Here is a 13,882-nt window from a genome sequence, read left to right on the forward strand (position 1 = left end):
GCCGCCCCCTCACTAACCGACCCGTTCGCAGGTTCGGGAAATGGGGGATGTGGGAATTTGGCCGTCATCCTGTGGTAAAGCAGCAACGACACGTGATTTTCTTGTGTGGCTCTTGTTGTGGTAATGAAATGTTCCTGAAATTAACGGGCGGGGGGGCGGGGGGCGTGTTGCTCCGTTTGGCTTCAGGCGTTGTTTGGAAAGCAGCGCGTCACTTTTGTGCGTCTTGTGTTCTTCTGTCCTGGGCCGTCGGGGGGCACCGTGCGCTCTTGACCCGCCCACCGAGATTCTCCTCCGCTGTAAACAGGTTCAGGGTATTTGAACGGCACCTGACAGGCCTTAGAGTGCTGTGCCTCTGCCGGGGCGAGTTGTTGACTGTCATCGCCTGGAGCTGCCAGAAAGCCTTACCGTCACCCTGTGTGACTGTCACATCTTTGTACTTGCAGAGCGAAAGTCAGTTTTTTCAATCTCTCCGGGACGGACTCCGCTTGGGAGACCTGAGCGTGTAGAGAAAGTTGGTGTGTTTTCCGGGGGAAGAGGCAAGTTTCTCCTGCCCGGATTTCGATCGCTGCTGTTACGTAGAACATCTCCATTATTTGAATGATGTAGTACTGCAGAATACAGTTTTAGAATGTGACATTTTAAAAATCACTGGTTCTTTCATACATTTGTATTGTCGTGCTGAGAAGTACTCAGTTGGAAAGATGGTGCCTCTGCATGTAGAATTGTCCAAGTGCTTTGTAAGCTGTAATGCAGCACACGTTATCTCGAGTTGTACAGTATCAGAAATCTTATAAAAGCCTTTTGATTTCTTTAGTAACATTACCTCTGGGATTTAAATAGAGGTTTAAAATTTAGCTTGGTTGTAAGAAAGTTTAAGATGTTTCCTTGGCTTAAAAACTAAAGATCTTTTTTATCAAAAGAATGCAATTATCATAATATAAAGCAGCAGGAACACTATAATTTTATAGTAAATGATGACTAACTTTATTTAGCTACTTTTCCCTTTTTCTTGCGAAGTCTTTTAAAATGACAACCTTTTGAAGTGACATAGCTATAATGTTTATTTTGATAAAGTTCTGCTTAGAGTATTAAAATCTTGGTATTAGATTTTCAGTCAGGATTATGGTATTTCCCTTCATACATGCTAAGTTTGTGAAAATGATCTTTACATGGGTCGTGTGTGTGACAGTGGTGGCATCTGACTTCTGCCCTGGCTTCTGTCTTTGCCAATGTCTTAATCATTAAGGGGGGTCTTTTTTGGGGGGAGTATATTTGATTTACAGTGTTGTGTTAGTTTCAGTTGTACAGCAAAGTGAATCAGTTAAATATACACACATCCGCTCTTTTTTTTAGATTCTTTTCCCATATAGGCCATTACAGAGTATTGAGTAGAGTTCCCTGTGCTATACAGCAGGTTCTTATTAGTTATCTATTTTATATATAGTAGTGTGCATATGTCAATCACAACCTCCCAATTTATCCCTCCCCCCCATCCCCTGGTAACCATAAGTTTTCTACATCCATGACTCTACTTCTGTTTTGCAAATAAGTTCATATGTACCCTTTTTAAAAATTTATTTTTATTATTTATTTATTTTTATAAATCTGTTTATTTATTTATTTTTGGCTGCGTTGGGTCTTCGTTGCTGGGCACGGGCTTTCTCTAGTTGCAGTGAGCAGGGGCTACTCTTCGTTGCGGTGTGCGGTCTTCTCATTGCGGTGGCTTCTCGTTGCGGAGCACAGGCTCTAGGCGCGCGTGTTTCAGTAGTTGTGGCTCGCGAACTCTAGAGCGCAGGCTCAGTAGTTGTGGCTCATGGGCTTAGTTGCTCTGCGGCATGTGGGATCTTCCCGGACCAGGGCTCGGACCCGTGTCTTCTGCATTGGAAGGTGGATTCTTAACCAGTGTGCTACCAGGGAAGTCCGTATACCCTTTTTCTTAGATTCCACATGTAAGCAATATCATATGATATTTGTCTTTCTGTGTCTGACTTAACTTTACTCAGTATGACAATCTCTAGGGCCATCCATGTTGCTGCAAATGGCATTATTTTGTTCAGGAGAGGGGTTTTGCCAGTTTCTCATGTCAGCCCTCACTGTCCCCTTCACAGGATGGGAAATATAAATTAGCAGAGGGAAGTATGATCAGGTAGAAAGAACATTAGACTTGGAAACAGAACTAGGTTGGAGTCTGGATTATACTGTTTACCCCAGATCACCAAAATGTTTATCTCTAGGTTGAATAAATATTCCCAGCCTACTTAGCTGGGAATTTACAATGTCATTTACAATGACAAAATGAAGTACCTCAGAGCACTTTATATGATTATAAGAGATGGCAGATTCAAAGTATTATAGGTACCAAATAACTATATAACTATATAAAGAAAGTCAAACAATACTGCATAGCTCTGCCTGTTTTTTCTTCTGATTTTTCTCCCTCCTTTTGAGTTGTATTGTTTCTCCTGAATTTTGTTTAATCATCCATTTCTAACTAAACTAGATATCTTTTCCTAGACTTTAATTTTCTCCCCTGATTATACTAAATATTCAGTGTTGACAAACTGAAAAGTTTAATTCACAATAGAATTTCATCAATAGGTCACCACCATGAACTTCAATATGGACGTGCTTTTTGTGAACTGTGCTTGTTAATAACTGAAGAATACAGCACAATTACATGCCCTGATTGTGAGGTAAGTTTTATTTTCTTTCACACTGAATGCATTACAGCCTAATGTTAAAGGTAAAAATGTTAAAGAAGTAAAACATATTTCTAGTTAGGAACTAGAAACTTGAATTTTTGCTGCTGAGTCTTTTAAGTAAAGAAACCTAGCAAAAGGTAAAGCTTTTCACATCCATTTTATAATTGTTCAAAGAGATCAAGAAGAATGCAAGGTTAAGGTCATAGACTTATTAGCCTACATATTTTGACTCTGGAGATTTCTGTGGAATATTTCCTTTTTAAATTTATTTTTATTTCAATGAAGTATATTCCTTTCAAATCTCTACACCCCCCGCCCTTTTTTTGGGCCGCGCAGCGAGCAGGATCTTAGTTCCCTAACCAGGGATCAAACCTTCGACCCCTGCAGTGGAAGTGCAGAGTCTTAACCACTGGATGGCCAGGGAAGTCCCCAAATCTCTACTCCCCTTTTCCACACCAGTACCATGCAAGCAAATTTTGAATTTCCCCCTGACCCTCAACCTTTGCATGTCATCAGATTTACATTTGTGGAGATGTGTTAAAAAAACAAAAACGAAACAGAAAGCAAACAACGGCCTAAAGTTAACTTCAGAAGCACTAAAAATAGTACAGTTGCACTAAAAATCTGTGTGCCCGTAATAATGAGAACAAATTAAGGATTTAAAATAAAATTTACTGAACATTCTTTGCATTTACTACAAATATAAATGTTGCTCAGTTTATATAGTATGTTCCTGGAAAGTTGTCTTAATCTCTAAATTCATAATGTTCCACTTGAGAGATCAGAGTTTGAGGGTTTGTATCCATTGTTTTCTGTGGCAAACAATTAACATAGAGGCAGAAGACCTGGAATGCAGTCCTAGTTCTGTCACCCTAAGGCTGAGTTTCCTCATTTGTGAGATGGAAATAATACTTGCTTTTTTTATCTCATAGGATTGTAGGAGTCAAATCTGAATTAATGTGAAAGTTCTCTACAAGCTTTAAAATAAGTGTTATAGTCGACCCTTGATTATTTAGGTGTGGATTAACTGGTTTGCAGGTTAAACGTGATAAAAATATATATAATAATATGTATATAAACATATAAATGTATAATTTGTGAAAGTTTCAATTATAGCATAAACATTTGCATATAAGAAAACATCTGTTTTGGAATTACATACTTTACAAATCATGGCCTTTATTGTGGGAAATTCCTGTCCCCTTTCCTTTTTTTTTGACAGTCGGTTCCTCAGATGTGGCTAGCTGCATAGTTAAGACAAAGGGGAACTTAGCTCCTGTTGTTGAAATGGAATATCCCTGACACATTGAATCTTACGGTGGGTAAAGAGTGAGTGAAGGGAAAAGGAAGAGGCAGAACTGTCTCTGCTCATATCCATCCTGTTCTGATATTCAAAAAACAGCAAGTTTATTAGAACGGTAACCTCTTGCCTTTTGTGGCAAATGACTTTGTGTTTAATGGTCTCTTAAATCACTATACTTGTATTATTTTAAGTGTTTTGGGTAACATCTAACGAAGTGTTTATAGTGTATTTACAAATATTGGTTTTTGATTTTAGGGTTGTAACAAATCTATTTTGTATCATTTGACTAGTTCCGACTCACTTTGGGGGATATGTGATCTGTCCCATCCTTCCCTCCTTTTCCCCTGTGCTGAGTCCTTCAAGAAACCATCCTGAAATTGTTACCACTCTTTTATTAGTTTTTAAAGTTTAGATTTTTCCTGATATCTTATATTTGGAATAAGAGATAATGGAAAAATCAAGTCTAAATTAGTGAAAAGTCTGAATTTATAGACTATTTCAGGATTGAAGTTTATTACTTTTAAATAATATACATTGCTCTAAAAAGTAAGATTTAGGTACCTATATTCACATTAGACATATTTATAATTTATCTTTAATGTTGAAGGCCTAGGTAGTGCTGATTATTTCAAGCTTAAGCCTAAAATGATTGCATTCAGGGTTAATGGGTATACTTGTGTTCTTATTTTTGAGTTTGGGTGAATATGAATTTATCTCCCAGTCTTTATCTTTTATACTTGTATGGTCCCACCAAAGACACATATGTATTTACATGCGAGACTATAACATTTAGTAGTCTGCTTTATTTCTCTCAGCATTAACCTATCCTCACGAGAGTCTCCTTCGTTACTTTTGTTGTTGTTGTTGTTGTTTTGCGGTATGTGGGCCTCTCACTGTTGTGGCCTCTCCCATTGCAGAGCACAGGCTCCGGACGCGCAGGCTCAGCGGCCATGGCTCACGGGCCTAGCCGCTCCGCGGCATGTGGGATCTTCCCGGACCGGGGCACGAACCTGCGTCCCCTGCATCGGCAGGTGGACTCTCAACGACTGTGCCACCGGGGAAGCCCTCCTACGTTACTTTTAAATGCTGCATAATAAACCCTGGTGCATAAGTGCTGTAATATAATCTCTTTATCAAAAACACTTAGGTGGTTTTCAAATTCTTTCACTGTATTTTTGCATAATTCCTCAAACCCACTCCCACCAAAAAAAAAATCCCATCAGCAGGTTCTGTTAATTTCTGTGTCTTAAAAAAAAAAATCGGTGTTTGTATTTGTCACATTTTAAAAAACATGTTTGGCAATTTAATGGGCAAAAAAAATGGGTATCTGCTTGTTTTAAATTGCAAATCCCTGATTACTAGTGAAATTGAGCAATTTTTCATATGTTAACTTCTCAGCTCTTCTGGGAGGATCTTTAACAGATCATTCCAGGTCCTTTCCATATTTTCCTTTTGAATTGTCTTTTTCCTAACTTGTAAGAATACTTCATGTGATAGAAATATTAACACTTCGTTCTGTGTATTTTAACTATTGATATTTTCTCCCAGTTTTTCACTTTTAGTTTTATTACATTTAACCATTCAGAAATGTTTCCGTTTTCAGTTGTTTTTTTCCCCCTCCTTCATGGCTTCTAAGTTTTCTTTGATTAGGCAGACTTTTCATCTCAGAGTTATACATATTTTTTTTTAATACTTATATAAGTATTGAAGTATAAGTATTATATAAGTATTTTTAAAAGGCGCATATTAAATCTCTTTCTGTTTTATATGATGTAAGGTGGGTATGTAACTTTCTTCTTCAGAATGATTAGCTGGCTTTCCCACATGATTTATTGAATAATCCTTCGTCTATTTAATGGAAATGCCAGTTATAGTCTGTATGAAGTTCCCGTATATATGAGGATCTGTTTCAGGGCTTTGTTCTGTTCATTTACAGTTGACCCTTAGACAACTCAGGTTTGAACTGTGTAGGTCCATTTATACCTGGTATGTTAAAATTTTTGTAATTCTTAGACATTATATGTTCCATATGAACTTTAGGATTATATTAATTTTATATTAGATGTGCTTTAGGGTATTAAATCTTTGTCTTCAGGAACCTAACATAATTTTCCATTTATTCAGTTTTTGTTTTATGATACCCAGTAAGTTTTTTTGGTTTTCTTTTCTTAGGGCTTATATTTTTCTTATTAAAGTTATCTCCAAGTATTTTAGAGTTTTGAACATACCTTAAGATAGCATTGTAAAATTTTTACAGTAAATTTTTAAAGTAATGTTCCAAGTATTTCCTTTATAAGTGTGGTATTCTAGTTAATGTTCTGTTTAATTAATAGCTGTCAAATTACTGATTTCCTCAAAAATTAAAATAGGATAAAAATATCACATAAGTACAGTCTTTCTTTGACTTAAAGAGGATTTAAGGATCTTTTCATTTATCTATGAATGGCTCACTAGTTTTTTGAATTCTGGATAAACAGAATTTATTGAAGGACTTTCTGTTTTTTTGTTTTTAATCTTTTGTCCTAAGGTTGTTTCAACTATAAATACAAAACAAGAATACTGCCCAATAGATGGATGTATTAAAGAAGATTCTTCTATGGAAAAACTTCAGCCTAAAAAGTATGTTCCATGTGCACTTATTTTAGTATTTAAAGTTCAGTATGTTTCTGAAAGAGGTATTTTAGAATTATTGATTAAAGGTCATTCTGAGATTAGTGTTTCTAACCCATTGTTTACAGAGAGCTCTTTAAGTTTATAATTTGAGCTGTTAATGAAATGGGAATCCAGCTCCTAAAGAAGCAGCATTAGTTTGTCCTTATTTAAAGTGAGGCAAAAAAAAGAATGCAAGATTACCATTTTTACATCCTGTTTAATTTTTTTAGTCTCTTTTGCCTACCTTTAGCTCTTCCAGACTCTTTCCTGTTCTGTGGTTCTTCATTGCCTGTCCAAATAAAATCCAAAATCCTTTAGGCTAGCAGTCATGACTTTTCACATTACTGCTGCAGTTTCTCTGTCCAGATTTAAGTAGGTGCTTAGAAACCAACAGAAGAGTTATTTCTTTGGGTACTAAAACCACTTAGCTAAAGTCTGGCAACTGGTTATTGATAGAACCAGCAGTAGCACTCAGGCTCATTGAAAGCAGGTACTGCTCCCAGCTTCTCTATTTGTATTCCATCAGTCACTTCCTCCATAAGCTCTGAGTGGAGTGATTAGAATAAATCTTTAGGAACCTTTGTGGCTCTGTGTGAGTCATAACGTATAGGAACACCTACATATCTAGCAGATGACTTACTGTGTGAGGGAGACTGACTTTAAAAGGGCAGTAAGATTGTGCACCTGCTCCAGAGGAGGGAGCCCCTGCTCAGCTCCAGCCAGTCACTGGAGCTGTGTGTTGAGACCATCCCAGTGGTCCCAGATTATCCTTTTCTTTTCCAAGACAAAATAGAAATCTGGACTTCTATGTGAAACTTCCTTACTTTTTAACCATCATGCAAGTCAAGTCTGATTGTACTTTTGTCTAGATATGTGTAATGTCAGATACAGTTGCAAAGTAAAGTTTTACTTTCAGAAGTAGATGAATCTGTTTTAGGTACCCCATTTTTTTTCCAAATTGCCATTTTTTAATTAGTTCTCCATGTCGAGTGTACTTACGTTAGAAACTCCTCTGTTTCCTAATTTGAGTAGAGTTTGGTTTAATTAGTCATATATTTTTAAATAGAAGTATTCCTTGATACATGATGTATTTCCTTCCTGATTTGTCTTTAATATTTTGAAAAACAGGAATTGAATGATGGACTCCTTATGGCTAATGCATTCACATATGTTTTCAAGAACATGAATATCCACTTTTTAAAGTAATTGAATGTTTAAAAATTACCTAGTGTATTATTCTATGAGAGTAACATTTAATCATAATAAACTATTATAGGCTTATGATTAACTTATTCAGCAAACACTGAGTGCTTACTGTGTGCCAGCCACCATAGGGATATAAAGATAAAAATAGGCCAAAACTCTAGCATCTGTAGACAAGAAATGCAGCTTACTCTTCCGTTGAAATTAATTTGCTTAGTAAATTCATTACCTTTATGTACATAAGGCAGGCCTATAAGTACATTTTTTAATAGCTGGCATTTGTGTGTATAAATACTTTAATTGAGCTTAGGACAGTTCAATGATTACCAACATCTCTACCAAAAAATATCAGGGAAGGAGAGATGATTAAGAAATTAAAGCAGAATTTATACTGTAAGCTGTTATTTTTAGGAATTTGTTAAGAAGTTGAATTCTTGATTAAAATTGTTTTATGTGAAAGCGTATTTAGGCATGGTTTTCCTCTCTTTGCATATCATAGATAATTGAGAACCCACTGTAAGTGTTCTTATAAGTTATCATAAGAATTATTATTTTTTGCGGTACATGGGCCTCTCACTGTTGTGGCCTCTCCCATTGCGGAGCACAGGCTCCGGACGCGCAGGCTCAGCAGCCATGGCTCATGGGCCCAGCCGCTCCGCGGCATGTGGGATCCTCCCGGACCGGGGCACGAACCCGTGTCCCCTGTATCGGCAGGCGGACTCTCAACCACTGCGCCAACAGGGAAGCCCAGAATTATTTTTGATAGAGGGTAAAAATCAGAATAGAAGATTTAAATCATTATATAAATGTTGATACTTAACGTACTTGACTTTTTTCCAGGATGAAGAATTGTTCTCAGGACTTTAAAAAGACTGCTGATCTACTAACTGTTGGTTTAGAACATTCAGCCTCCACACACGGGACTGTTTTGAACCCATCAACTGTAATAGAGGTATGAAAAATGTAATTCATGAAGTGAGATGAGGCCAAACATTTTTACTTTTCTCTGGTAGCTTAACTTTCCTCTCCTCTCAAGGGTCCTATAATTATAGATTGTTTTGGAAGCTTAAAAGTAACAGAGGTAAACCTACACTCCTTGCATGAATCTCTTGTTTTATTCTAAACTATGTCTCAACAATTCTCTTTTCTTCCCAAGGCAGCCCATTTCTACCTTTGACCAATTCTGTTAGTGCTCTTGATATTTACCTGTATGTAGCTGCTTCCCTTTGAACCTAGTTACTGAATTCAGATTCTGTGAAACTTGTGTAAAGTACAAGTTTCTAAATTCTTTTCTTTTTTAAGATTTTTTTTTGATGTGGACCATTTTTAAAGTCTTTATTGAATTTGTTACAATATTGCTTCTGCTTTATGTTTTGGTTTTTTGGCCACGAGGCATGTGAGATCTTAGCTCCCCGACCAGGAATCAAACCCACACACCCTGCAGTGGAAGGCAAAGTCTTAACCACTGGACTGCCAGGGAAGTCCCACAAGTTTCTAAATTCTAAGTGTGATTTTCCAGTTGTTTTAATGACAACTAAAAGGCCTAATGGCACTCGTTGATGATGATGTAATTGTTGCTGGAAGATTTAAATTGTACCAGTTACTACTTTTGATGACTTTAAATAATGTATTCTTTTAATTGAAGGTTAGAAACAGAATAAACTCCAAAATGCAGTTGAATGGAGTATTAAGTTTTTTTGTTAAGGAGATCATTAGTGGGCTGGGAGAGGAGAGAGCACTATCTTCAGTGTTTAAATCTTAACGTAGCCTAATCATAATCTTGTTTTCTTAAAAACTATTACTTTTTACATGTATTTATTTATGGCCGCGATAAAATTTTCAGGTAGTTTTAAGTTGCAAAATGTTTATAGGACATAATCCCATTTATTCAAAAAGAAATCCGGAATGCTATCACCAAAACTCTAAAATGTTCATTGTTGCTTGTTTTCAGATTTCTGTAATTTGTCTATGTTGCTTTTGTAACCAAAACGGTAGCTTGATGTTTCTGCAACTAACACAGTATATCGAAGCATCTGTTTTTATATTTTGTATTTGTATGTGGTCCCCCTCCCCCTTCTTAGGAGACTGAAACTGTGGAAGAAATTGATGAAGCATTGAAGGTGGCAGGGAAAAATTTTGAACAATTAAGTATTGCTGTAAAAGTAAGCATTCTGAATGATCAAATTCTACCATAAATTAAGGCATGTTCTCTTTAAATGTGTATATTTAGATGTAACATCACTGAAGGTAGAGCTTAGCACTGAGTTATTAAGTATGATAACCTAATGAGAGAGAAGCGTACAAAAGAATGGAAAACTCTCATGGCCTGCTAGAATTAGTCTCCTAGCATTGTTGTGCTAGCAACCTACTGAAATTGGAGCTCTATTAAGGAACTCTCATTTCTGCTTGCTGTGAGCTGAATTTTGTCTTGGAAGCATTGCAGATCACCCTTCTAACATTGCTCATTATTTGGCTGTATACTGTTACACTGAGTCTTATGCTCTTTTCTTTCTTACCTCATCACCCAAGAGAGAGACTCCCTCATTTATTGACAAACAGCAAGCTCCTTGAACCTAGCAATGGCAGATTTACAACCAGGGCATTCAAAAAGTTATAGCTGATAATGAAATTTAAGACTTGAACAGATGAATTTGGGAGGGGGGTAAAAATTCAACCCATAACAGGTTCATGTCCTTCTCACATGCAAAATACATTCAGCACATCTCACACCCCCAAAATTCTTAACCTATTTCAGCATCAACTCTAAGTCCAAAATCTCATCTAAGTATCTTCTAAATCAGGTATGGAGACTCAGGGTATGACTCATGCTGGGGCAAAATTCCTCTCCAGTCTGAATGTGTGAAACTAATAAATTATCTCCTTCTAAAATACATTGGTTGGGCAAGCATAGGATAGACATTCCCATTCCAAAATCTCAAGCAGTGATTCTTTGTTTAAAAATAATAAAGAAGGGCTTCCCTGGTGGCGCAGTGGTTGGGAGTCCACTTGCCGATGCAGGGGACGCAGGTTCATGCCCCGGTCCAGGAGGATCCCACATGCCGCGGAGCGGCTGGGCCCGTGGGCCATGGCCGCTGGGCCCGCACGTCCGGAGCCTGTGCTCCACAACGGGAGAGGCCACGACAGTGAGAGGCCCACATACCTCAAAAAAAAAATATATATATGTGTGTGTGTGTGTATATATATATATATATATATATATATGTATATATGTGTGTGTGTGTATATATATATATGTATATACATATATGTATATATATGTAAGAAGTATGTAGAATAATCACCATTTTAATTCAAGTATTTTTAAAATATTTTATATAGGTATAAATTTTTTTTTTTGGCCGCGACATGCAGGATCTTAGTTCCCTGACCAGGATTGAACACATGCCCCGGTACTGGGACCGCAGAGTCTTAACCAGTGGACTGCCAGGGAATCCCTAATATTATATTTTAAGTTTTTATGAATTTAAGGAATCCTGCCAGAGAGAAACTCAGCTATCCAAAATGATCCACTTCCTGTGCTGATTAAAAGTGATACGAAGTTTAGAAAACTTAGTGGATCTTCTAGGCCTTTTTGCTAATTTATCAGTACAGAGTGCTAACAAAGATGTGATCTTGTTGACAAGTACCAGGATTTAAAGTTTAACCTTGTGACTTATTTTTATTATCTGATCTCTTGTGTTGTTGTTTTGAAAAGTCCAAAAAGTACCTTTTACTTTCAAAATTATGTTGAATAGTACAGTTCCTACAAAATAAAAATACCAAATTAGTTCTTTGTATTATGTTCTTCCCAGGTGCTCGAACACATATACAATCAAACAAAAGAGGAGACAGTCAGTCTTATAGAGGTTTTGGAGAAACAGTTTGATCAGCTTTTCACTTCTCTTGATTCCAGGTAATAAGTTAAAAATATAGACTCAGTGCAACTGAAGCTTTTAACATTAACTTGTCATTTTATTCCTTTGTATAGACTGAAGAAATGAGTAAATTTTAAACAAGTTTGGAAGGTAATGGGTGGTCCCTACAGGCTGATGTTTACAGCTTCAAAATGAAGAACTATTTATTTATTCATTTAGGCTATTTGTCTTCTGGTCCCAAAGCTGTTAAAATAAACAATTTCTTTCTTAAAGCAGTTAGCACAGAAAAATACTTTCTAATTCTGAATCCTGTTGTAGAATTCAGCGTACTTGGGAAAATGCAAACATACATTTTCATGTGGATAGTTCCATCACTTTTTTTCAGGTATTTGCATCAGAGCAAATAATACTCTAGTGATTTTTCTAAACAAATACCATACTGTTACATATCCAGTCTTTTTAAAAACGTTGATATATATGATCTCAAATAATCTTTAATCACACTTTGCATTTCAAGAGACAGGCTCATAAAAGTTGTGATAAATATATTTAGAAATGGTACTTGCCTATTTGGCTCTTATTTCTTTTTTTTAGTCTGATTAGGATGACTAGAACATATGCTCAACACTATGAATGTATCAGTTGATATTCTTTATTCCTCAATGCTGATGGTATGTCACATTTGGTATTTAATTATAATACTTAAGTGATAGGTCATGTGCATGCATTTAAAAAATACTTTTTAAAAGTAGTAAATATACAGAATGAAGTTTACCTTTAACCATTTTAAAATACAGTTTAGTGGTGGGGGAGGGGTAAATCAGGAGCTTGAGATGAACATACACACACTATATAAGATAGATAACCAATAAGAACCTACTGTATAGCACAGGGAACTGTACTAAACATGATAACCTTTTTGAGAAAAGAATCTAAAAAAGAATGAATATATGTATATGTATAACTGAATCACTTTGCTGTATACCTGAAACTAACACAACACTGAGTATCAACTATACACCAATAAAATTAAAATTAAAAAAGTACAGTTTAGTGGCATATGGTAATTTCATGTTTAACTCTTTGAAGACTGCCAAACTGCATTCTATGGTGGCCACACATGTTACACTCCCCCCAGCAGTGCACAAAGGTTCCAATTTCTCCACATCCTCACCAACATTTGTTTTTTTTTTAAAGAGCCATTTTCAGAATGTGAAGTGATGTCTCATTTTTGGATTTGACTTACATTTCCGTAATGGCTGGTATTGTGGAGCACAACTTTTCGTGTGCTTATTAATTGACCATTTGTTTATTTTCTCTGGATAGGTATGTATTCCAGTCCTTTGCCCAATTTTGATTTGCATTATTTATTTTGTTGTGGTTGGAGTAGGAGTTCTTTATACATTGTGGATGCTAGTCCTTTATCAGATACATCATTTTCAGATATTCTCTCTTTTTCTGTGGCTTACCTTTTGTTTGTGTTTTTTAAAAAAGTTTTTTATTGGAGTATAGTTGATTTACAATGTTGAGTTAGTTTCAGGTGTACAGCAGAGTGATTCAGTTACACATACATGTATTCTTTTTCAGATTCTTTTCCATTATAGGTTATTACAAGATACTGAATAGGGTTCCCTGTGCTGTACAGTAGGTCCTTGTTGTTTATCTACTTTATATATATATATAACCTCCTAATTTATCCCTCCCTCCCTTTCCCCTTGGTACCATGAGATTGTTTTCTATGTTTTCTATGTCTATGAGTCTGTTTCTCTTTTGTAAGTAAGTTCATTTATATTATTTTTTAGATTCCACATAAAAGTGATATATGATATTTGGCTTTCTCTGACTTCACTAAGTATAATATTCTCTAGGTCCGTCCATGTTGCTGCAAATGGCATTATTTCATGCTTCTTTATGGCTGAGTCGTATTCCATCGTATACATATATCACATCTTCTTTATCCATTCATCTGTTGGACACTTAGGTTGCTTCCATGTCTTGACTTTTGTAAATAGTGCTTCTATGAACATTGAGGTGCATGTGTCTTTTTGAATTAGAGTTTTCGTCTTTTCCAGATATGTTACCAGGAGTGGGATTGCTGGATCATATGGTAACTCTATTTTTAGTTTTTTTTTTTTTTTTTTTTTTTT

The 13,882-nt window shown here is 36.1% G+C and overlaps 1 protein-coding gene across 1 annotated transcript in view; it reads left to right on the forward strand.

Moving 5' to 3' along the window:
* RNF17 (ring finger protein 17) overlaps window positions 1-13,882 on the forward strand; it is a 110,123-nt gene that overhangs the window by 1,446 nt on the left and 94,795 nt on the right. The window contains exons 2-6 of the mRNA XM_007466345.1: window positions 2,599-2,693; window positions 6,533-6,624; window positions 8,701-8,812; window positions 9,942-10,022; window positions 11,673-11,773. Coding sequence (XP_007466407.1) covers window positions 2,599-2,693; window positions 6,533-6,624; window positions 8,701-8,812; window positions 9,942-10,022; window positions 11,673-11,773 — 481 coding nt within the window. The remainder of the gene's footprint in view (window positions 1-2,598; window positions 2,694-6,532; window positions 6,625-8,700; window positions 8,813-9,941; window positions 10,023-11,672; window positions 11,774-13,882) is intronic.

The sequence above is a fragment of the Lipotes vexillifer genome, unplaced genomic scaffold (assembly GCF_000442215.2).
Source record: "Lipotes vexillifer unplaced genomic scaffold, Lipotes_vexillifer_v1.1 scaffold2648, whole genome shotgun sequence".
NCBI classification, from domain to species: Eukaryota; Metazoa; Chordata; class Mammalia; order Artiodactyla; family Lipotidae; genus Lipotes; species Lipotes vexillifer.